The following is a 23720-nucleotide window of genomic DNA, read 5'->3' as shown; positions in this document are numbered from 1 at the left end:
CCGTGGTTTCAAGTGAAGCAGCGCTCGGGGACTATATAGACCGCTCCTGATTAAAGTTCGCCGACTGTATGTGCGCGCGTGTGTGCTTCTCTGTCTCTGTCAAACTTGGTGTCGCCGGTCGGAGCGAGCGGAGACAACAGGTGAAGATGGCGAGAGGAGCGGAGCGGAGCAGAGCCCTCTGCCCGGCCCGGTGCTGCTCGCGCCCCGGCGCCGCTCTGCTGCTGCTCGCGGCGCTGACCACCTGCCGCTTTGATGGACTCTCGGCCCAGGAGCTCCCGACCAACGGCGTGAACGGCTTCAGTCTGCATCCGCCTTATTTCAACCTGGCCGAGGGGACGAAAATCACCGCCACGGCGACCTGTGGGGAAGACGACAGCGGCAGAGCGATCCACGACCTGTACTGCAAGCTGGTCGGAGGCCCCGTGTCGGGAGACCCCAGTCAGACCATCCAGGTAAGTCACGTAGCGAAAGAACGCGCCCGTTTCCCCCCGATCTGGACTGCTGTGAATACGTGTTGTAAGGCTAGGTAGCACTTGCCAATCCTCTTTGGGCAATTCCTTTTTCGGCCATTTCTTCCTTTTTTTTCTTTTCCATTTTTGCATTTTGGCAGATTAAATCCCCCCCCCCCCCGAGTGGCCCCAAAGCTTCCCCGCCGCACCTGTACAGCAAGACTGTACGTAGTTCTTTCTAATGCACGTAGTTGATGCTTCTCAGTGCAGAAATGGGAGAAATCAACGAGCGTGAATTTCTAAATTGCCTGCCAATATTTTTATATGCACGTTTCCATTTGAAGGGAGTAAGGTAACGACTACATAAACAAAACAAAAAAAAAACACATTTAATTTAGGGAGCAAGGCAACCATGCCACTGCTTGTCACGACTGCCAAAGTTCACACAAGGGGAATTCAAAGTTCACACAAGAGGGATTGTTATTGCGGGTAGAGACGGAACTAGTATCGCACGTAAACCTAGTAGGCCTATTATTACTGTTGATGGCTAACTAAATGAACTGTTAAACGATTAACGTGTCCCCCCCGGGGCAATACATACTACTACTGGTCGATAGCGTTCTCTCTCTCTCTCTCTCTCTCTCTCTCTCTCTCTCTCTCTCTCTCTCTCTCTCTGTGTGTGTGTGTGTCTCTCTCTCCCACCTGTCCCTGCATTCCTTGCGGTGACTGACCCGTGTAGCCAGTGAGGCCGCGCTGAGCGCTCGTTGCGACCAGCACGCGGATCGCGTCCATTTATGTAATGTGTCAACTTGGCGTTTCAGCCCGCAGCGTGTTTAGGAGTCGGGCTCTCTGCACACACATGCAGCCTACTGCTATTTACGTGGTGTTTACTTACTATTTTCACGAGTTGTCCCCTCACGTTTTCATAACCTTGGCAAACGGAAGTGGACTTTTTTCAAGAACGTGCTTTCACAGTGGATTGTAAACGGAGGCGGGAAAGATAATAGATTTAAGTGATAGGAGAATGAATGGAGAGGATGGAGACATGAGGGGGGGGGGACGACGGTTTTTTTTTCCTCTTTGAAAATTGCAGATTGTTGAAAATTGTGTTGGTACTTTTACCGAGTAGTTTTTCGTCTTATTTGTTCATTAAGGTAAACTGAGAAAGAAACAAAATGACAGATAAATGCAGAGAGAGGGGGGGGGGCGAGTGAGAGAGAGAGAGAGAGAGAGAGAGAGAGAGAGAGAGAGAGAGAGAGAGAGAGAGTGAAAAGGAGTTCCCTGATGATGCTTGCTGTTGTCAGGACTGTGAAATGTTCAAACATTGTAAAGGGAACTTAAAAGTAAACCCCGTGGGTAGCAAGGAGTCTCCTCAGGACAAGAATCCTTGGTATTCTATCGGAAAAAGCCCCCAGTGTGTGTGTGTGTGTGTGTGTGTGTGTGTGTGTGTGTGTGTGTGTGTGTGTGTGTGTGTGCATGTGTTTTAATGAGCGTGTGAGAGGCTGTGTCTGCCCCCTCCACTTCTGAGGAGCTGTTCATTCAACAGTAAGGTGTATGTGGTTGTGTGTAGAAGAGAGGTAATTTTACAACCCCCAAGGCAAAACCCCTGAAAGAAAGAAGATAGTGAAAAGAAGGTGTGTGTGAGAGAAAGGGATGAAGGGAAGAGAGGGCATGTAGGTGGGCAGATTAGCTTTAAGACGTGCAGTGCATCAGAGGTCATGCAAATGGACTGCTCAAACTATTGCAGCGAATTCGAGGGGCAGTCCGGGAACTGCCACAGCCGGGACGCGAACCCGCGTCTCCCACTCCGCGAGCGACAACGTTAACCAGTCGACTAAAGGGTCCGACCCGTTAGTCAAGGACCAACGTGTCTTCGTATCCATGTATGTTACAATACCCCCCTCTCTCGGGAAGCGCGACCCCGCGCTTCAGCATATCAGCTCCCCTCACGCGCTTCCGATGACCTCACGGTCTCACCATCCCACTTCTGACACCAATGTAGCGAATTCGAGGGGCAGTCCGGGAACCGCCACAGCCGGGACGCGAACCCATGCCTCCCACTCCGCAAGCGACAACGTTATCCAGTCGACTAAAGGGTGCGACTCGTTAGTCAAGGACCAACGTGTCTACTTGTCCATGCACGTTACACTATTGTTAACTATTGCCAAGTAGGTAAACTTGTTGTTAAACTGAAGAGAAAAAAATGATGGCTCACAGGTGGACCGAATGAACTCGTTATAACTATTTCTTTTTTCTATACCCTACCCTAAAGCGTTTGGTGAAAACGTGAACGCTGTTTTAGTTTTTCTGCTTCATCATCATAACCGTCATCATCCTCGTCGTAATCGTCATCATCGTCGTCATCATTATAAGCCTCCTCTTCTTCTTCTTTGTGATTTTCAGACTTTTCCCTGTATCTGACTACTTACTGGTCCTTGTGAGAAGCTCTTGGCTGTATTATGAGATATTGTGTTGACTTGTAATGAACTTCCGGTGTGGGAGGATGGCGTCGCGGGCTCGCATTTGCAGCAGCGTTACCCAGTGCCGATTATGCGGTGTGTTTGTCCACGTCTACGTCATCGTATGAAGTTTTTATTTTGAAATGTCGATTTCGCTTGGCTAGGAGAGCTGGCGCTGGATCGGCTGAGAGAGCTTGGTGTGCGCGTCCTGTGGGCTCGAGCAGGAGGCAAGCGGGGCAGGCTAAGCTAACTGCTAGCACACGGCCCTGCCTGAGAGGAAACACTGAGGCGGTCTGGCGGCGGCCTCGCCTAGCGTTGACTGTGCAGTGCTTTTGTCTGCGTATTCGTTTGTGTCGTCGTGTGGAGTGCGGAGGAGGTGTGTCGAAGGTGTCTGGCTGGAGAGCTAGCGTTGGCTTGGCTGAGGGAGCCTGGTCTGCTACATCTGATGGGCCCAATGACCATGGCCCTGCCTGGAGCTGCGCCTGAAGAGGAAACACCGAGGGTGGTCTGACAGGACGCGGGGCAGGCTAAGCTAACTGTTAGCCCATGCAGACCGGCAGTTCCGACAGTCATCCTGGCTGGCAATCATTCTCTGGACGGTGGAGTTTTGACTGAGGCAAGCAAGCATTGGGAAGATATGGATTGCCTGAAATTTGATTTTCTCCCCGTGTCTGCGTGGGTTTCCTCCGGGTGCTCCGGTTTCCTCCCACAGTCCAGAGACATGCAGGTCAGGTGAATCGGCCGTACTAAATTGTCCCTAGGTGCGAGTGTGTGTGTGTGTGTGTGTGTGTGTGTGTGTCTCGGCCCTGTGATGGCCTGGCGGCCTGTCCAGGGTGTCTCCCCGCCTGCCGCCCAAGGGCTGCTGGGATAGGCTCCAGCATCCCCGCGACCCTGAGAGCAGGATAAGCGGTTTGGATAATGGATGGATGGATGTACTGGTTGGACTGTGTTGTTGGCTGTTTTTGCTTTGTTCTCTCTGTTTTTGGAGGTTTTTAGATATGTGTTTTTGTCTTTTATGTTGCACTGCTGTGGGCTGGGGAAAACAGAATTTCATTTCTTTTGTGTATGTACCAGTACTTAAGATGAAATGATAAATAAATTGTTCCTGATTCCTGAACTACCTTACTCAAACTTACTTATACAGAACATTGGCTAACTTTAAAGGGACCTTTGAATGAGGAAACTACTGCTTAAACAAAATTAGATCAGTGTTTTGTCTTGTCTTTAGACTTAACAAGCTTATGATAAGAGATGTGGAGTTGGTTTGGTGGTCTCTGGAAATGTCTGTGTGTTTCATAGCAGTAAAACATGTCAGGTGAAAATAGTCACTACACTGTAAAGATCATTATCGGCGGTCCAGTATGACCGCCCTCCCTCTGGGTCCTTCTGGGTCTTCAGGTGGGTGTTGAGGCTGATCCTGGAGCCGCATAATAGGAGGATGCCTGCGCGTGACAGCTTTTTACATGGAGTGGCTGATATGCCTGCAGCCACCACACGGTCCTTGGAAGGGGGTGGCCAGAGTCCAAAGGCATGGAGAACCAAGACGATTGGGGACCACCCTCTGTTGCAGCCTTCATCCGCCTTCACTGCTGTTGTGACCAGGAGACATCTTCCATCAGTTCCGCTGTTGAGATTTTTGTTGGATCGCGCTTTATGTGGAACCTCCCCCTTGACCTGTCCGCCTTGGGTGACCCTACCAAGAGCCAAGCTCTGGACGGCATAGCTCTTGGGATCATTGGTACATGCAAGCGTCTCCACCACATCAAGGTGGTGATCCAGGAGAAGACTGTAAAGATACAGATAAGATACATTTATTGAATAAATTAGTCATATTGTAAAGAAATTAGTCAAATTGTGACCACCAGAAAAATATGCCCGTTTCAGAAGATAACTTGACCTTAAGTATGCTGAAACGAGTTTCGGGGTGCAAGTAAAAACTAACTTTCTTGTTTGTTTGCTGTAGTGTATTTTGCCTTTTCTTTACTCAGAAGGCCAACGTTGGACCCAGGAGTCAATCTGTGTCTTCTTCTCCTTTTGCTTTTACACTCTTCTAAACTAATCACAAAATAGCTAAAGACCTAGTTTCTTTAGAGTTAAGCTCTAATTCTATTGGTCAGCTGATCTGCCAGGACAATCTCCATTTCCTCAATCTGAGTGTGTGACTTTTCTTATTCTTTGTCCTGAGGAATTGATTTCCCCCAAGAGTGGGACAGACACCAGGGATCCTTCCCCCATTTTGCCCCAATTAAATCCATCCCCACGAATTCCAGAAGATTAAGACGAAGTAAATCCCTAATGATAGTTTGTCTCTTGCCTGCTTGGAAAGGTTTGGCTGAAATGGCGTGCCTGATTAGCTCAGGACATGTTAGAATGTCAGCCCAGTTGTCTTGCTTCAGGAAGGGTGTGCTACACATCCGCCCCCAAGAGGTTTTAGGCCGTGGGGTTGAGTTCAGTGCAGCTCAGGACCCTCGGTGGGTGATTGGTGCTACTGCAGAGACCCCTGTTCTTTACTTCTTCATCAGGTTAATCCTGTTTTGATTTGACACAAAGAGAGACCCCATGTCCAGAGTGTTTCTATTAATTAAAAACAGCAGGGTGTGTGTGTGGGGGGGTGAGGGGTGAGATAGTGTGTGTGTGTGTGTGTGTGTGTGTGTGTGTGTGTGTGTGTGTGTGTGTGTGTGTGTGTGTAAGTGGGCAGTGTTTTTTGTCCCTCTTATCTGTCCAACTGTGTACCCATGTGTGCATGTATGTAAGTGTGCATTTGTGTGTCTTTGTGTATGCATGTGTTTACGAGTGTGTGTGTGTGTATGTGTGAGATTCACACCCTATATGTTGTTTTCCCACTCTATTATTGAGTGTGTTTTAAAAGAAATTACTTTCCTCTCTCTTCCCTTCCTCCAAAGGTTTAACTATGTACTCTATTTTGTGCACTGTGCACCATATACTGTTATATTATGTATGGCTATATATTGTGTGGTTTTGTAGGTTTGTAGGTCACAGTATGTAACCTACACAACACTGCAGGTCTTTGGACTGCGGGAGAGAAACCCCACACAGATGACATGCAAACAGGGAATGTTAGGATGGAAGGTGGGAGGGAGGGGAGTTGAGAGAGAGAAAGTGGGAGGGGTTAGGAAAGGATGAAAGAGGGAGAGAGAGACAAGGATGCAAGGAGTGTCCAAGGAATAAGGAAGAGAGAGTGATAGAGCGATGCAGGAGGAGTGATGAGGGTGAGATGTAATGAGAGTGAACAGATCGATTATTTAAGGTGGCAGGTGCTGCCCGAGTAACAAGAGAGAGAGAGAGAGCGAGAGCGAGAGCAATAGGCTGGTACATCCCAAAACTGAGCAGACCCAATCACCATTTTAGCAACCAAATTGATTATTTGAGAGTAGCGTTAGACCCGCCTACCTGCCAAGATGACTGTCTGAGGTGATTGATAAAGTAACAGGCCACCTCTAAAATTATAGAATTAATGGAGGATGAGTGGTTTAACCCTGACACAGAGAGAGGGGGGAAGAGAGGCAGTGGGTCTCAGATAGTGAGCAGTGACCTCTGACCTTAGGGACCTGCAGTGATAATATCTCCTAACCTGGCCTGTTGTTCACATCCACGCCTGTTTAGGTTTCTCTCACACCTCCATAGCCAACAGCAGTTGACCTTAATGCCAAGACAACCAAAGTGCTTGAGCAAAGGATGAAGTGGCTCTAGAAGTCAATTGTAAGCTATTTTTTACTCCATTGGTAGTGGTGGAGGTGAATGGTGTCTTATTACAGATGTTGCAAATTTTGTTGCACATTTAGTTTTATTACAAATGTAATTTCAACTTAACTCATCTGACACCTGAGTCTTCCTAGGTTTCTGAAACATTAATGCTGGTCCATAGATGTTGAAATAATGATATATTTGTTATCAACAGTAGATTGGCTGAAGTTTCATACTGTGGAAAATGCAATTTAGTTGAATTTGTCATTCAGAAGACTTCTTAATAGGAGCTATTAGGGCTATGTGATATGACCAAAATCTCATATCAGTATCAGAAATACTATAATCATCCCCGTGAATATATCATGATGTAATGACCAATATCACGGTATAGGTTATTCATATCACCATAACTATACATGTCACGATATAGCACATTTTCTGTAAATTCGGTGAATAAAGTTTACATAAAATGACCACATGGAAAGGCCTGTTTCTTATTATATACTCGACAAATAAAAGGTACTTACTCATATCTGGTTATTTTTCTCCCTTTATTTAGAACCTTCTCTTATAGTCCATGGGCCAGAGCCCAAAATTTCCTATTTCGGTACACTCAAGGTGGCAAAACTTACTTATAATTTTTGAAAGGATCCATGTCTGTAGATGATATTTTGGTATGATAACCATTCCTGAGTGGCAGCTGTATCACAGTTATCAGCTCATGAAGTTAACCACCCCCTAAAGTAAATTGCATTTTAGACGCTGGTGCATATCCTGGTTTAGCCTCATGGTCAGGACATTTTTCAATGTTCTATAATATTGTCTTTGGTATCATTTTAAAGGGGACCCTCTTAGCTTTCATTCAAGCCCTGTTGTGGATATTTCTCACAAATATAGAGGTCACTTGAGCTCTTCAACCCGTCAATAACACACATCTTTCTGCAATGTTCGCCTAAACTATATACTTTCTTTTAGCCCTGTGGCATCTAGGAATATCAGGGACACAAAACACAAAAACTGGAATACTCACAGGACTGTAAAGATTCAGGAAATGTATAATATACCCATACTATTTCATTGTGTGAGGTGATTATGAACCTTAAATTAGAAGGGCATTATTACTAAGAAACTAACTAGACCAAAGCCAGTTAGTCCATGGGTCAGACCAGATATCGATATCACCCAAGGTGACACAACTTCACTGGTGCCATTTTATTTGGTACACTAACAGAAGTAAAATAATACATGATAACCTTTCCAAATGAGCAGCTATTTCATTTTTCTTTCAGGAAACCTGTTTCTGTGCCTCTCACGATTGTGTATTTGCCCAGATTTTTACAAATATAGCATTTCAACACCCCTGGTACTGATTAGCCTAGCTTAAACTCTGGGACAGTTCTTAGTTGGCCAACAACCAAGGATAACCAGTACTGTGTACTTCCATTCATTGTGCTAAGCTAGGCTAACGTGCAGCCAGATAGCTTTCTACTAAACACATATAGAGGAAACTGGTATCTATCTTCTTGTCTCACTCTAGAGAAGATTGTAAGCTAATTTCCCATAATGTTAGCATGTTCTTTTAATGTATATGTTAATATGATTAGTTAAAGTGGCTACGAGGAACTTTCATCTTGTGTTGATTTTAGCGGCCTCATGTGGACAAAATACAGCTGTTGCATAGCAACTAGGTAATGTATCTATTTGTGGCTATGTAAGATAAATAATGGTAATATGACGCTGGTGAAGCAAAGTAAACTTTGTTTTAGTAGTGTTCATACACCTAAGTTACATGTATTTGTTTGTATGTGGTAGGTGAAAACTGACTGAATATGGCCACTGGTGAACAAGCAAGTTTTTACCCAATACCAAAGCGCCCACGGATGGAGTGCATTATCCACTGTTCTGATGATACAGATAAGCTGGTTTCACTACAAAGTGTCGACTCATGGAGAACTCTGCTCAGGGCAGCTCAGATACGAAATCATGCACCAGTTTTGAAACTGGCAAAAGACATTCCTGAGGGACAGATTCCAGCAATCTACTACCACAGAAAGTGTCGCAGTATCTTCACTATGAAGCAAATTCTTGATGGCCTCCTTGCAAAAGAAAAGAAAAGTTGTGTCTCTGCTGAAGAGAAACAATCTAAGAGAGTAGCTCGACATGCTCCAAGTACATCTAGGACTTATGATGCAGAGTGCATATTTTGTCAGAAAAACAGCAAATATTCCAAGAGACAGAATACAAGAGAAGTACTGGTGCAGTGTCGAGAACTGCGAGCTGATGCAATGATCAGGAGTGCAGCCACAAAGAAAAGGGACAGCAGAATCCTTGCCATTGTGAGTAGAGACCTTGTAGCAGCTGAAGGGCACTACCACAGGTCATGCTATAGACTTAACACCAAAGAAGAGGTTTCCAAAGGAGAGGTTGCCAGCAATGAAGATGATGATGCTGCAGCCCAGTATGAAGCTGCTGTGAATAAGGCATACAATGAGCTGTTCCTCTTCATCAGGATGGAGCTTTTTGGCAATCCTCAAGTGATGACAGTGACTGATCTCTCTTCTAGACTGGTAGCTTCAATGAACTCCCAAGGCATTGCCCAAGTCAAGGAATCAACCAAGAAGCACATAAGGCGAAACCTGGAGAGTGAGTTTGCTGGAGCCTTGCAGATATTCCCTGATGAGAAAGGAAAATTCCTCCTCTATCCCGATAACTTGTCCATGAGGGAACTTGCCAAAGAAAATCAGTCTCTCAAAAGGGAGCTGCAGACCCTGAAAAGTGTCGGTGCACAAGATGTTATAGCCAAAGCAGCCATCAAATTGAGAGCAGACATTAAAAGTCAAGATGTTCCTCAAACCTGGCCGCCTGACGTCAAACCAGAAGCAGAATGTCCTACCATTCCAGAGTCGCTCATTATCTTCCTGTACTCTCTACTCACAGGCTCAAATGATCCTGATCATGCATCCCAGAGAGTGCAGTGCCTTCTGCAGTCATTTGGCCATGACATAGTATATGCAGTGACATGTGGAAATACCAAGCCTTCCAAGCACATTGTTCTGCCATTCAGTGTCAAATCGTTGACAGGAAATGTAGAGTTGATAAACATCCTCAACCGACTTGGTCACAGTGTGTCCTATTCACAGATGGAAGAGATCAACACTGCCCTGTGTCTCCAGAAACTCTCATCATCAGGGAGTGGCATTGCCCTTCCAGCTAACATCCATCCTGGCATATTCACAACTTTAGCCTGGGACAATATCGACCATCTTGAAGAAACTGTCAGTGGTGAGGGAACATCTCACAGAGTCAATGGGATTGCTGTGCAAGCAAAGCCAGTCAACCCACTTCCTGTCCAACCCATGCCCACTGTTCCCAAAACAAAGAAGAGAAGCATTGATGGACCCCCACCAATGTTACCAACTTACAATGCTGGACAACGGGTAGGGCCACCACAAAGCAAAAAGTCAGATGCCGATACTGCAGCCAATACTAAGCTTGCCAGAGAGGAAAACCTTCTTTGGATCCTAGCACGCATGTCACAACAAGAAGAACAGTCAGTCAGCAGCTGGACAGGCTTCAACATCCTGACTCGAGGAGAGATGACGGTCATCCCCGACAATATAGGCTATCTGCCTACCATCAATGCTCCAGCGACACAAATGTCTACTGTCAACGAGGTGCTTAACCAGTCACTGAGCATCATGCACTGCTTAGGCCTGAGGAAGATTGTCTGTGTCTTTGACCAAGCCCTGTATGCGAAGGCTGTCGAGATCACATGGAAACACCATGACAAGTTCCATGATGGCAATAATAGGAAAGCGTTTCCAAGATGCTGGACTCAAAGACCTCTGTATTGAGTCTGGCATGATTGCAGAAGGCTCAATTGCTGGTGTTATGGATGGTCGCAAGTACAACAGGGCAGTGCGACTACACAAGCTCCTGTATGAGGCTCTCATGCGACTGACCTTGAATGGTTTCCTGTCCTGGTTGGAAGAAACTCACAGGAATGACATGGTTCACCTGAATGAGACACTGAAGACCATTGACAGCCTTGGGAAAGAAGTCTCACAACATGCTTTGAAGGAGGTCCTCGAGAACAGCTCTTGTACACGCATCATGGATCTATTTGAAGTCTACCGTGAGTTCCTTAGAGGTGGAAACGGCAGCCTCTCGAACTTCTGGATGTCCTATTTGGACATGGTTGAAATCTTGTTGGGGCTCATCCGAGCATCCAGAGAGGGAGACTGGATGCTACACTTGGCTAGCATTCGAGCAATGATCCCATGGTGCTTTGCTTATGACAGGATGAATTATGCACGCTACCTCCCCTACTACTACGCCCAGATGTCTGAGCTGCCCATCACACACCCAGATGTGTACACAGAATTCATGGAAGGAGGCTTCTCAGTCCAACTGGGCTCCACCAATCCCTTTGGCCGAATCCCTGTTGACCAAGCTATAGAAGAAACGGTGAACAAAGACACCCAAACAGCTGGAGGGACAAAGGGATTCAGCTTGAAGCCAGGAGCTGTGACCAAATATTATCTCACAGCTGAGTATAGAAGCATGTACCTCAGACAGCTGAGAGACCTGACAGGTCAAGGCAGGTGCAAATGGTCTCATCCAGATCTACAGAGTCCAAGGATCAAGAGAGATGAAGCAGATGTCCAGTCTCTCATGGACCTTATGGAGAATAACTGGCTCAATCCTATGTCCCCTGATGAGATTGATTTGGTTAGCCTCTCCACTGGCAACATGGCTCCACCTGATGTGACCATAGATCTCTTGAGAAAGGAGAAGAGGCCTACCAAGCATTCCAGCAAACAAGGTTAGATGCAGACCCACCACCTGTGAAATTCCACGACAAGATGACCAAGCAAAGTCTGAAAACATTCTCCAATGTCAGCACAAAACAAGCTCATGGAAAGAAAGCACAGGATGTGGTTCTGAAGGCAGATAGAAACCTTTTCAGTCACATGATCCTGGTGGCTGAAAGCAGGAAGGTGAATCTGAAGGATGTCCTTGCCTACCCATTGGGCCCACTACCATGGGCACTGGCAAATGCTGATGGGTCCTTACGAAAAACAAACAAGGCTGCACTTGCCAGAGAGCTTGAAAAGAATGTATCTCCTGCAGAAGACATCCCAATCCCATCTACTTCCATCATTGATGGGATGAGCCTGGTCCAAAAAATGAATGGCAACAACAAAACCTTTGCACAGGTGGCAGAGTCAGCCTTGACCCAGGTCCTCCATGAGGGAGCACAGAGTGGGAGGATGGATGTTGTTTTTGATGTCTATCACCAGACTTCGATCAAAGATGCTGAACGACTGAATCGGGGTGGAGACATCACTCTCCAGTACAAGAATCTTGCAGGGGGACACCACGTCCAGCAGTGGAGAAAATTTCTGTGCAGTTCCTCCAACAAGACCAGTCTCATCAAGTTTCTGGTGGAAGAGTGGAAACTCCCACGATACAGAGCTATGCTGCATGGCAAGGTGTTGTACATGACCTGTGAGGAAACCTGCTACAAGTTGACAGAAGATGGGTGTGAGGAAGCAGCAGAACTGCACTCCACACATGAAGAAGCTGACACCCGTCTGCTCCTGCATGCATTGCATGCAGCAAATGCGGGCTCAAAGTCAGTTATCATCACAGCTGAGGACACTGATGTCATGGTGCTTTGTCTTGGCTTCCAGAAGGACATCACCTGTCCCATCTACCAGAAGTGTGGGACTCAGAACTGCACACGGTTTGTCGACATCACCAAACTGGCAAGTTCACTTGGAGACAGCATCTGTGACAGCCTAATTGGCTTACATGCCTTCACAGGCTGCGACACTGTCAGTGCATTCGCTTGTCGAGGGAAGCTGAATGCCCTGAAGATAGTGAGAAAGCACACTTCCTGCCAAGAGACTTTTAGCCAACTGGGACAGACATGGAATGTGAGTGATGAGCTGTTCCAGAAAATTGAGCAGTTCACCTGTCGGATGTATGTTGCTAATAGCAGCACTGCTGAGGTGAACAAACTGCGTTACCAGCTCTTCTGCACCAAAAGGGGAGAGGTTGAGTCCAGCCAGCTGCCACCATGTAGAGACTGTCTCTTTATGCATGTTCAACGAGCCAACTATCAGGCAGCAATATGGAAGTGCTGTCTGCAGGCTAACCCTGTGGTGCCAAGCCCTACTGAGTATGGATGGACAGACGATGAAGGCAAGCTGGCCATTTACTGGATGCGCTCCCCACCTGCACCAGATGTGGTCTTGGAAATGCTAACATGCAAGTGTGTGCATTCATGCAAAATGCCAAGCTGCATGTGCCTGTCAAATGGACTTCCATGCACAGACAAGTGCAGGTTACAGACCTGCAGTAACCAAAAACAGCAGGATGGTCCAGAACTGGACTTTGAACTTGGGGAGTCGGATGATGAGAGAAACGAGCAGTTTGATGAATGACAGTATGATGATTCTGATGGTATTACTGTGGTAGTAGTCTATTGATGCACAGGATGTTGATTCTGGACTTGGTTACCCAGAGCTTGATAACAATAATGTAACCATATTCACATATACCCATTACCCTACCCATTACCATTACATATACCCACTAATGATATGGGATTACATGTATCATTGACTAAGTATATGTAAATGTCAATGTTGTTTAAAATATTAAAATAGTTCATTACCTCACTATGGTATTCCTTTTTATCATGTATTTTGATTGTGTATTTAAACAAATGTATAGAGACCAGTTTGTGACCTCACTGGCTTTGGTCTAGTTCTCATTTAAGGCTCACAATCACCTCACACAATGAAATAGTATGGGTATATTATACATTTTCTGAATCTTTACAGTCCTGTGATTATTCCAGTTTTTGTGTTTTGTGTCCCTGATATTCCTAGATGCCACAGGGCTAAAAGAAAGTATATAGTTTAGGCGAAATTGCAGAAAGATGTGTGTTATTGACGGGTTGAAGAGCTCAAGTGACCTCTATATTTGTGAGAAATATCCACAACAGGGCTTGAATGAAAGCTAAGAAGGTCCCCTTTAAAATGATACCAAAGACAATATTATAGAACATTGAAAAATGTCCTGACCATGAGGCTAAACCAGGATATGCACCAGCGTCTAAAATGCAATTTAGTTTAGCGGGTGGTTAACTTCATGAGCTGATAACTGTGATACAGCTGCCACTCAGGAATGGTTATCATACCAAAATATCATCTACAGACATGGATCCTTTCAAAAATTATAAGTAAGTTTTGCCACCTTGAGTGTACCGAAATATCGTCTGGCCCATGGACTATTAAGCATGTAACAACTGTACATATATACCTCGTGGACTTCCTCCTCTAGTTTGGCCCGACACTCTTGATATAAACGAGGCAACTCGACTTAAGTGAAGCGTTTTCGGCTTGGCATTGTGTACCTGTCCTTGTGTCGAGTGTTCGCACCAATTCACGAAAACCCCCCGTTCTCGACCGTGTAAACTGGGGCCATGTCTTTGCAGCTGTAAGTTGCAAGGGCGGTCGTTATCTCCTTCCATCTTCGTGATCTTTGACATGTGGTGTGCCGTGGGCAAAATCCTCTGGGGGTTTGTTTTAAGCGCTCGGCTGTGCTTTTGAGGCTCTCGTCTGTAGACTCTCTCCGTACTGGTGGACATGATTCTTGCGTAGGTGGTATAAGAGAGTCAAGTGGTGTTTGAGTCTGTTGTGGGGACCGGCGTGCGGCATATTTTGCAAACGACGGTTTTGTGGTCGGTGTCCGACTTTTCATACTCAAACCGCGTCCATACGATAGAAGTAGTCCCTCTTTTAGGTACAAGCTCCTCGTTTTTGTTCTGGTTGGTCGGAGGCCTACTGTTCGGAATTACCCCATTCTGCGTTACGCTCACTGCCCTCCATCTTTCCCTGCCTGCGTTCGTGCTGTGTGCGCAAAGAGCGGAAAGGGTCGTCCAAATGACGAAAAATATTGCCGTAAAGCGTGTGAGTGCAAAGAGCGGAAAGGGTCGTCCAAAGAACGATAGACGTTTTCTATTGTCACAGAATATATATCGTCATATCGCACAGCCCTTGGAGCTGTGTGTACGTTTTAGGCTTCATGTTCCCAGCGAGGATGGCCCTGGCTGTTTTAGCGACATTGAGCTACACAGGGAGTGGAGGGATTGGATTCCAATTTTCAGCATCACGTTGTAAAATTAGCTGTGCGATTTTGAGATGAAATTGAATCAGAGAGATTGAATTCGTGACACAATTGAGGAGCCAGACTGGAGGTGTTGGAGTCAGAGTAACGTGAGTGTGTTCCCTTCTTTGTTGAAAAACAAGAAACTTGAGCCAGAGACCTTTTGGGCCAAATGGTAAGAAGAGATTAGTCTTTTTATCCATAGTTATTATCCTGCAACTTCGCCGAATAATGCACATGTTTACCATGATCTCTGTGCTCTCGCTTGGCAGCAGGGTTGCCCTCATAGGTGGAGATGCTTGCAGAACAGGACCACGGTCCCTGAATGCTGTGTGCCCCCCCCCCCCATACACGATAAGCTGCCTTGACCATCTGACAGCATGCCATGCCAGTCGCTGAATTCTCGGTTTTCATTCTGATTAGTCCGACAGAAAGACGTTTTGTACTGTTTTGTATATCGCCTCTTTCTTTTACGCCCTGCTTTTAATTTTTAATATTCTTGTAACAGCATTTGAAATTCTTGTTGCACTTTTGAAATTTGTTTTGAAATTTCATTTCGAGTGCCTTTCAAATAAGAAAAGGAAGTTTCTTTTGTCTTTTTTTCCCCGACCCCCCCCCTTTTCTTTTCTTTTCTTTTCTTTTCTTTTTTTCTTCTCCTCCCCAATTGTATGCGGCCAATTACCCGACTCCTCTGAGCTGTCCCGGTCGCTGCTCCACCCCTTCTGCCGATTCGGGGAGGGCTGCAGACTACCACGTCTCCATCGATACATGTGGAGTTGCCAGCCGCTTCTTTTCACCTGACAGTGAGGAGTTTCGCCAGGGGGACGTAGCGCGTGGGGGGGGGGTCACGCTATTCCCCCCCTCCGAACAGGCGCCCCGACCGACCAGAGGAGGTGCTAGTGCAGCGACCAGGACACATACCCACATCCGGCTTCCCAACTGCAGCCATGGCCAATTGTGTCTGTAGGGACGCCTGACCAAGCCAGGGGCAACACGGGGATTCCAACCGGGATCTCCGTGTTGGTAGGCAACAGGATGGACCGCTACGCTACCCGGACACCCTCTTTTGTCTTCTCTCTATCTTTTTTTCTTCTCTCTCACTCTCTGTCACTCCCCACTGTAGTTGGTACCAACAAGTCTGTGGCTACTATAATGACAACCCCCTTCCAGCAACAGTGAACATTCTAATGTTTACATGCTCTCTCTCTGTTTCTGTCTCACTCAGGGTCAGTACTGTGACATCTGTAGCCAAGGCGACAGCGACCGCGCCCACCCGATTACCAACGCCATCGATGGCACAGAGCGATGGTGGCAGAGCCCTCCCCTGTCCCGCAGCACAGAGTACAATGAAGTCAACGTCACCCTTGACCTGGGACAGGTAGGAGCCATTTCATGTGTACTAATAAACATGTGCGCGCACGCACACACACACACACACACACACACACACACACACACACACAACACAACACAAGTTCAACTACAGCATTCTAGACTTTAACAGTGGTGGGGCCAAGGCAGCTCACAGTGATCAGATGGGAATTATCAACACCTGACCCTGGGTTTTGAAAAATGGCTGCTCGATTCCAGAAAAATCAAACAGCCTCTCTCTGTGTTATCAGAATGTGCATTTTTGAATAGAAAAGGAGCTGTCTGGCTATCTGCCAACTACAGTCAAAATGTACCTGTATATAGCTGGTTGAGACATCCCAACTATCCCTGCTCAATGCGTAGGGGTCATGAACTGCTTTCCCTGTGTTTACACCTCTGATACATCATCACGAATACACAGCAGTCTACCAGCTGGCTAACTGCCTCAGTGAAAAATCAGCTCCACAAGACTTTGTGACCACAATGATGAATCTGGAGTTGTTAAACGCTTTAGTCTGCGTTGATTTAGGGCTATTATTGTTGGCATCAGGCTGTGTTTGCTCTGGCTGTTGTTGGGGCGATCACATCAGAAATGGGCCTTCTCAATCATGTTCACACTCACATTGACACACAAGTACACACGCACAAACACACACACACACACATATATGCAGGCACACACAGTCGCACACAAAAACACATGCAAATGCACATGTATGCAGATGCACAAATAAATTTGTGCATGCTTACACACACACGCATGCACAAATACAGATGCTGACACATGCATACACACACATACAAACAGACTCAGTCACTTGCTTACACACATGCACCCGGATGTACACACACATGCACACACGTGCAAATGCTTGTTGGACTCTCCTCTTGAAGAACCTTTTTTGTTTCTGAACGTCACTCTTTTCGAACAGCCTCTCATGCCTGAGTACCTTCCTCGTCCATCAATGGCGAGGGACTGTGTGTGTGTGTGTGTGTGTGTGTGTGTGTGTGTGTGTGTGTGTGTGTCCGTGGTACTCTGATTTTCCCCACTCCTCTCTTCTTTCCCTCTCTCAACTCCTCCTCCTCTCTGTCCTGTATACTTCGTCTTTTGTTTCTGCTTATTTTTCCCTATTTTTCTCTGTTCAGTATATGCTCTCTCTCTTCTCGTCACTCTTCCTCTCTTTTCTTCCTCCTGTCAAGCTCTTTCACCCCTCTCCTCAGTCCAGTCCTCTTCTCCTCCCCTTTTCGGTTTCAATAGAAGCAGGCGACTGTGCCAGTGACAGTGACCGTGTGTGTGTGTGGCCTGTAAACCCTTTTAAAAGTCTGTTTACCTTGTGGCAGCAATAAACAGCTGAATAAGAGCTCTTTAAAGAACATTATGAAGACCGGCAGAGCTCGGAGCGCTGAAGGAACAGTAACTAGTGCATACGCGGAAACTTGTAGAAGAGGCAAAATCCACTTGGATTCCCATGGTAGGCTGTTCTGTTCTGCTCTGTTGTGTGTTGTTTTTGTTCTGCTCCTTTCTGTGGCTGGTACTAACAGGAAGAAATGGACGTGGTCGAGGAGAGTGGAGGAGAGAAGGGGGAAGCGAGTGAGGAGGCTGAGATGGCAGGAAGGAGAGTTGGGGTGCAGGGGAAATGGTCTCCAGTTTACTCAGGTAGCAAAGAATGTAGGTGGGCTCAGGCCATGGGTCGAGTGTGTGTGTGTGTGTGTGTGTGTGTGTGTGTGTGTGTGTGTGTGTGTGTGTGTGTGTGTGTGTGTGTGTGTGTGTGTGTGTGTGAGCACATTATTGTGCATGCGTCAGTGACAGGGCGCGGAGAGAGCGTGTCAAAAGACCCCCTGACAATAAAAGAGAAAGAGAGAGATTGGAATGTCAGTTAACCTGTCTGAACTTGCAGAGGGGATGGCTTGTTAAATTACCCCTCAACTCCTCTCTATAACCCCCAGGCTCTCTCCCTCTCCCTCTCTCTCTCTCTCTCTCTCTCTCTCTCTCTCTCTCTCTCTCTCTCTCTCTCTCTCTCTCTGTCTCGTTCCCACATCTCTTGATAAAAAAAAATCCAATTTAAAGTTCTCTCTCTCGCTGTCTTGATGCTCTCTTGAACAGAAATGTGCACCCTCAGCAGACCTTGGGGTGAGTAACCCTCAGCTGGTCAGGGCTGGTGTGTCGTTGGCAATGAAAACAGGTTAGCAGAGCGAGTACATCAGAGTAGAGCTGCAACAGGTATGTACCAGCCAGAGCCTCCCTCCCTCCCCTGACATGTCTGTCTTCTGTATTTGCCATTCACAGAACACACTGTACTAAATACTCTCAGTGAGCTTTTTTCCCCTCCTAAATATCATATATGTACCCGCAGGTGTTGGCTCGAACTAGAACAGTTAACACATCACGTGTATTCAAATACAAGTGGGAAACAGACATGGATATATAAGAGAGAGAGAGAGAGAGCGTTTTTTTCCCCCCGGAAACCGTCAATGATGTTGATAAAAGTGCTCAACAAATGAAGAGTGGAATATCAATATAGATGTAGTAAAAAAACTTTTAATACATAACAGTACAAGCTTGGACATATACACATATACATACAAGTTTTATATATATATATATATATATATATATATATATACACTACCGTTCAAAAGTTTGGGATCACCCAAACAATTTCGTGTTTTCCATGAAAAGTCACACTTATTCACCACCATATGTTGTGAAATGAATAGAAAATAGAGTCAAGACATTGACAAGGTTAGAAATAATGATTTGTATTTGAAATAAGATTTTTTTTACATCAAACTTTGCTTTCGTCAAAGAATCCTCCATTTGCAGCAATTACAGCATTGCAGACCTTTGGCATTCTAGCTGTTAATTTGTTGAGGTAATCTGGAGAAATTGCACCCCACGCTTCCAGAAGCAGCTCCCACAAGTTGGATTGGTTGGATGGACACTTCTTTGAGCAGATTGAGTTTCTGGAGCATCACATTTGTGGGGTCAATTAAACGCTCAAAATGGCCAGAAAAAGAGAACTTTCATCTGAAACTCGACAGTCTATTCTTGTTCTTAGAAATGAAGGCTATTCCATGCGAGAAATTGCTAAGAAATTGAAGATTTCCTACACCGGTGTGTACTACTCCCTTCAGAGGACAGCACAAACAGGCTCTAACAGGTACTATTTAATGAAGATGCCAGTTGGGGACCTGTGAGGCGTCTGTTTCTCAAACTAGAGACTCTAATGTACTTATCTTCTTGCTCAGTTGTGCAACGCGGCCTCCCACTTCTTTTTCTACTCTGGTTAGAGCCTGTTTGTGCTGTCCTCTGAAGGGAGTAGTACACACCGGTGTAGGAAATCTTCAATTTCTTAGCAATTTCTCGCATGGAATAGCCTTCATTTCTAAGAACAAGAATAGACTGTCGAGTTTCAGATGAAAGTTCTCTTTTTCTGGCCATTTTGAGCGTTTAATTGACCCCACAAATGTGATGCTCCAGAAACTCAATCTGCTCAAAGAAGTGCCCATCCAACCAATCCAACTTGTGGGAGCTGCTTCTGGAAGCGTGGGGTGCAATTTCTCCAGATTACCTCAACAAATTAACAGCTAGAATGCCAAAGGTCTGCAATGCTGTAATTGCTGCAAATGGAGGATTCTTTGACGAAAGCAAAGTTTGATGTAAAAAAAATCTTATTTCAAATACAAATCATTATTTCTAACCTTGTCAATGTCTTGACTCTATTTTCTATTCATTTCACAACATATGGTGGTGAATAAGTGTGACTTTTCATGGAAAACACAAAATTGTTTGGGTGATCCCAAACTTTTGAACGGTAGTGTATATATATATATATTGGAGTCATAGATGGGAAGCGTAACTGTTTTGTCACTCTTTTTGATACAACAACACGGGATCATTATTTTAAGGTTGTAACTGGAAGTTGGCCCAGTATTTACCGCAAATTTTCAGTTTAGGCTCTAACGTCATTATGTGTGTGAGTGAATTAGAAGACAGGTTCACGAGGTGCTTTGCATCTTAAAAATGGAGAAGCTAGAAAATTTGCCGTGCACATACTGGACCTTTTTTTTTATATTTTGAAGCAAAATGAATGAGGAAGCAAAATTCCTATTTTTTTTGCGGAGGGATAAGAGATGACAGATGAGAAATTACAGAGCTAAATGGATGCGTTAAGCATATTGATGTCACCACCTTGCCTCAGTGGAGAAGCTTGCATGGAGCAATGGTCCCAAGAGCTATGCCGTCCGGAGCTTGGCTCCTGGTAGGGTCGCCCAAGGCGAACAGGTCAAGGGGGAGGTTCCAGATGCAGCTCAACCAAAAAAGACCTCAACAGCGGAACTGGTGGAAGATGTCACAACGGCAGTGAAGGTGGATGAAGGCTGCAACAGAGGGTGGTCCCCAATCGTCTTGGTTCTCCGTGCCATTGGACTCTGGACACCCCCTGCAAAGGACCGTGTGGTGGCTGCAGGCACGTTAGCCGCTCCATGTAAAAAGCTGTCACGTGCAGGCATCCTCCCATTATGCTGCTCCAGGATCGACCTCTAGGCCCACCTGAAGACCCAGAGGGAGGACGGTCATACCCCCAAGTGACCGCCAATGTACATACTATTCATAGTAACATGCTACCAAGCTCAATAAAGAGTGTCTTACATCTTTGTACCTGTTAGCGGTCCTGTCAGTGTCGTAGGTCTTTGAGCTCTGTTTGACCTCTTTTACTACTCCTGAAACGAGCATGTATGTTGAAGTGTTTTGAATGAAAACCATTCCATTATTATCCATGTTTGGATTAGATGTAAACTATGATGTGTCTGTGTTTTGGGCACTATGCACACAGTATATTAAATAAAGGTTGGGGGGGGGGCATCCAGCCTGTTCTGTTTACAGCTTTTCCTCCTCCTATTGCTCTCCGTCTTTCTCCATCCTCGCACCACTTTTCCTCTACATCTCTGTTTGGATCAAATGTGTGCTGTATTTATCATAAAGACACCCACTACCACAGCGTAGCTTACCATTCCCTTCCCTTCCCATCCACCCTCCACCCTCCCCCTCATCATTTCAATCCTTCTCCTCCTTCCCTCTTTTCCTTCCAATACCTCTCCACCCATCCGTACTCCCATCACCTACGTACCATACTTAACCTAAGGACCCAACCTGGTCCACTTTGCTGGGCTTGCTTACTTTTCACTCCTAGTAGCCCCCCTTCTCTTCCATCCATCTGTGTTTGGTCAAGATATTGGACATATTTACTGTAAAGACAAACTGAACTTTTGACCCTACAGGATAAAGATAGGCTGCAGTGTAACACAGGCATCCTTCTACGTTGTGTTTGGTATTGTGCAATGGTTCAACCATTTCTACGGCAAACTTTCCTCTTGGAAGATGGCTTGGATCATCATCGCTAAAGGGGACAGTACCTGAAAATGAATGAAGAGATGATGCTCAGTAATCACACTAAGCCCAATGACATCGTATCGATTAATATTGAGGTACTGGAAGACACCGAGGGCCGTAGAACTGAAAGAATGGGACGCTTTAAAGATGGCTGCAGCCTCACATGAGAGCTTGTTCAATAGCGTGGAGCTTAAAGAGCAAAATGAAAGCAAAATATCAACCTGAGACCTTTTTTGGACACACGTCAAGATCTGAGACAGATCTGCATCAGCATTTATTTAATTGATGAATCAGACATTTCTTATGGTTTATACCTCTGAAGTGTGGCTTTCCTGTTATTTGATTGTGATTTTTTCCCCATGCTTTTTTTGTATGTTGCACCACTCCATTTGCTAATATTTCATAAACTAAAAAGATATAGATTACTAAAAACTCAAATAAGACCCCCCCCCCCGTGTCACCTCCTCATCTCCTCCGACCTCATTGTTAACGCCAGGTGATTCTGTCTGAAAACAAGCCGTGTTGTTTGTGGACGTCTGGTTGAAGTCGCCTGAACTGGATGGTGTCCACAGAGAGGGATGCTCTGCATCCTCTCTTACCCGTCTCCCCCTGCCTTCAGCGTCCTCTCTACCACCCTCTGTATCCCTCTGTGTCTCTGTCTGTTTATGTAACCACACACAGTTCTCGTCTGTTGAAAGAAGGGCGGGGGAAGAGAGGACAGGTACGAGCGCTATCTGATGTGCTGTGTAAAGTAGTGTACTGTACGGTGAGGTCATACCTGGATCAATACAATTCTCTATTGTCTCATGCAAACTGGCATCAAACACTGATGTAAGACGAGCCGACATTTTCTGTTTGCACAAGTACCCTCCCCCTCATTGTCTGTGTGTGTGTGTGTGTGTTTGCGGGTGTGTTAGTTCTAAAGGGTCCTGAGTGACGTGTGTTCATTTGTGCATGCATGCGTGTTGCACAGGGGTTCACTCGCACGTGAGCGCACCTACGCATGCCCGCCCATGCGTGTGTGACATTCTTCAGGTGTGTGATAATGGAAAGATTCTGTAACTACAGGTACGAGGAGAGTGGGGGGGAGGGGGGGAGGCGCCCCGGAGGAAGAGAGGCAAGCGTAGTTTGGGGAGAGAAGGCACTGAAGATTTTCAAGAAGAGGGGAGGAAGAAGGGTTGACTTGGAAGATGAGGAAGGGATCAGTGAAATCTGAGGAGAGGAAGGAGAGGAGGATGAGGAGGGGAACATGGAAGGGAGGAGGGAAGGGAGGGCTTCAGATTCCGTACAGGTGCTACTTAGCCGCACACAGGCTCTTACACACAGCACCTGGACCGCTAAAATGTACTTTCATATTTGTGTTTTGTGACAGACACGCAACATTTCCTTACGTTCTCGCTGTTTGACAAACATGTTTTCCTTTTGTTATGAAATTAAAATCCTCAACATCTTTTTTGTTGTTGCTGGAAACGGTCAGGTTTACCATGGAAAAACACATACGCACACATGCAGACATAGACAAATACAAACATATACACATACACAGTTTTCCGTGTGTGTGTGTGTGTGTGTTTGTATGGGGGACAGGATTCAGTTTCACATCACAACCTGTAGAAGTTCTGCCGGTGCTGCTCATCAGTAGACTGACAAAAGCCCCGCTCAGCCTGGGGGGCTGTGTGTGTGTGTGTGTGTGTGTGTGTGTGTGTGTGTGTGTGTGTGTGTGTGTGTGTGTGTGAGAGAGAGAGAGAGAGAGTTCTCTGTATATCTCCATCACACTTTCTCTTTCTCTCTCGTCCCTGTTCTCTCACTCTTATCTTCAGTCACAAAGACTCCACTGTGGGGCAGAAGTCTGACAGAATAATGATGGAGAGAATGAAAGAAAGGATAAAGATAGACATGAAAGACGTCATACATCTCTCTGTCTCCTCCATTCTTCTATTTTCCTGATCTCTCGCTCTTCTATTTATCTTTTCTCATCTCTGTCTCTCTCTCTCCCTCCCTGTCTGTCTTTTCTCTGTTTCCCGAAGTTTCACACTGGTTTTAAATACTTTTTAAGTCACTGTTCTACCCTTTCCCCCCTTTTCTTTCATTCTTTCTTTCTTTCTTTCTTTCATTCACCAGTATGAGTCATTCGCCCACGTCCTAGTCAGCTTCTCTCTT

The 23720-nt window shown here is 45.9% G+C and overlaps 1 protein-coding gene across 1 annotated transcript in view; it reads left to right on the top strand.

The window, feature by feature from the left end:
• The first annotated feature begins 146 nt into the window (after positions 1-146).
• Positions 147-23720, top strand: part of lama5 (laminin, alpha 5) — a 166069-nt gene continuing 142495 nt past the window's right edge. Inside the window, exons 1-2 of the mRNA XM_056299591.1 lie at positions 147-452; positions 16023-16175. Coding sequence (XP_056155566.1) covers positions 147-452; positions 16023-16175 — 459 coding nt within the window. The remainder of the gene's footprint in view (positions 453-16022; positions 16176-23720) is intronic.

The sequence above is a fragment of the Lampris incognitus genome, chromosome 2, assembly GCF_029633865.1.
Source record: "Lampris incognitus isolate fLamInc1 chromosome 2, fLamInc1.hap2, whole genome shotgun sequence".
NCBI classification, from domain to species: Eukaryota; Metazoa; Chordata; class Actinopteri; order Lampriformes; family Lampridae; genus Lampris; species Lampris incognitus.
Note: the sequence above shows the minus strand (reverse complement) of the source record. Positions and strands in the feature narration are given on the sequence as shown.